This window comes from Etheostoma cragini, chromosome 7 (assembly GCF_013103735.1).
Source record: "Etheostoma cragini isolate CJK2018 chromosome 7, CSU_Ecrag_1.0, whole genome shotgun sequence".
NCBI classification, from domain to species: Eukaryota; Metazoa; Chordata; class Actinopteri; order Perciformes; family Percidae; genus Etheostoma; species Etheostoma cragini.
In genome coordinates, this window is record NC_048413.1 from 27,568,177 (window position 1) to 27,569,278 (window position 1,102).

Below are 1,102 nucleotides of genomic sequence, written 5' to 3' on the forward strand. Positions count from 1 at the left end.
GTGTGTGCGTATGTGTGTGCGTGTGTGTGCGTGTGTGTATGTGTGCGTGAGTTTGTGTGTGTGTGTGTGTGTGCGTGTGTGCGTATGTGTGTATGTGTGTGTGTGTGTGAGACCTGCAGTGAGCTGCAGCCAGGCGCAGATCTTGTAGACGGTGGCGGCGCTGCAGAACCTGAAGAGACAGAGACAGAAGACGCTGGTCCACACGGCCCACAGAGACACCCCCACCAGCACCGCCACCGACTGGAAGGACGGCAGAGGGGACAGACTGGAGAGACCGCCACGGCAGTCTGGGACCGGCCAATCAGAGTCCACACACACCTGACAACACACAGGGACACACACAGACATACACAGATAGATACCCACAGGAAAACACACAGACATACACAGAGACACACATGGAGACACACACAAACACACACACACAAAGGAACACACAGACATACACACAAACACACACACACACTCACACAGGGAATCCAGGACGCACACAGACACACAGACACACACACACGCCCACACACATATACACACACACACACAGGGACACACACACACAGGTACATGTTAGTGAGGATTCTCTCCGACCAATCAGCAGTCTGCAGGTTTTCTCCTCAGCAGCCTGGAGCCTCGACTGAGGTAGTACTACATAAAGCACCTGTTACAGGTACTTTATGTAGTACTACATCAGTGTACTACATATATGTAGTACTAGCCTACATAAAGTACCTTTTACAGGTACCAGGGACTTTTAGTATGGAAAACCTTAAAGTAGATAGAGGAAGACGTCTCTAATGTCCTTTAAACATGCTGTTTGTAGCCCAGAGTCTGAGACAGGGTGGGAGGACGGAGACGGTCTGCCCTCACCTCAAAGAGCCCCAGGGTGCCGCTGGGGGGCGCCGGGCCCACCCCCGGGTGCCGGGTGTCCCCGGTGCCGATCCAGGACGGCTGCAGCAGGACCACCAGCTGGATGATGCCGAAGCAGAGCGTGCACACGGCCCAGAGGACGCCGACCGCACGGGCGCTCCGCACGAACTCCGTCTGGTAGAGACGGGACAGGTCGGAGAGGGGGGGGGACGCCGATGACATCACTGGGGGGGGG

General features: G+C 55.8%; 1 protein-coding gene across 1 annotated transcript in view; it reads right to left on the minus strand.

Moving 5' to 3' along the window:
• lhfpl4b (LHFPL tetraspan subfamily member 4b) overlaps positions 1-1,102 on the minus strand; it is a 3,055-nt gene that overhangs the window by 1,035 nt on the left and 918 nt on the right. The window contains exons 2-3 of the mRNA XM_034877899.1: positions 868-1,091; positions 114-318 (exon numbers count right to left, since the gene is read on the minus strand). Coding sequence (XP_034733790.1) covers positions 114-318; positions 868-1,089 — 427 coding nt within the window. The 5' untranslated portion in view covers positions 1,090-1,091. The remainder of the gene's footprint in view (positions 1-113; positions 319-867; positions 1,092-1,102) is intronic.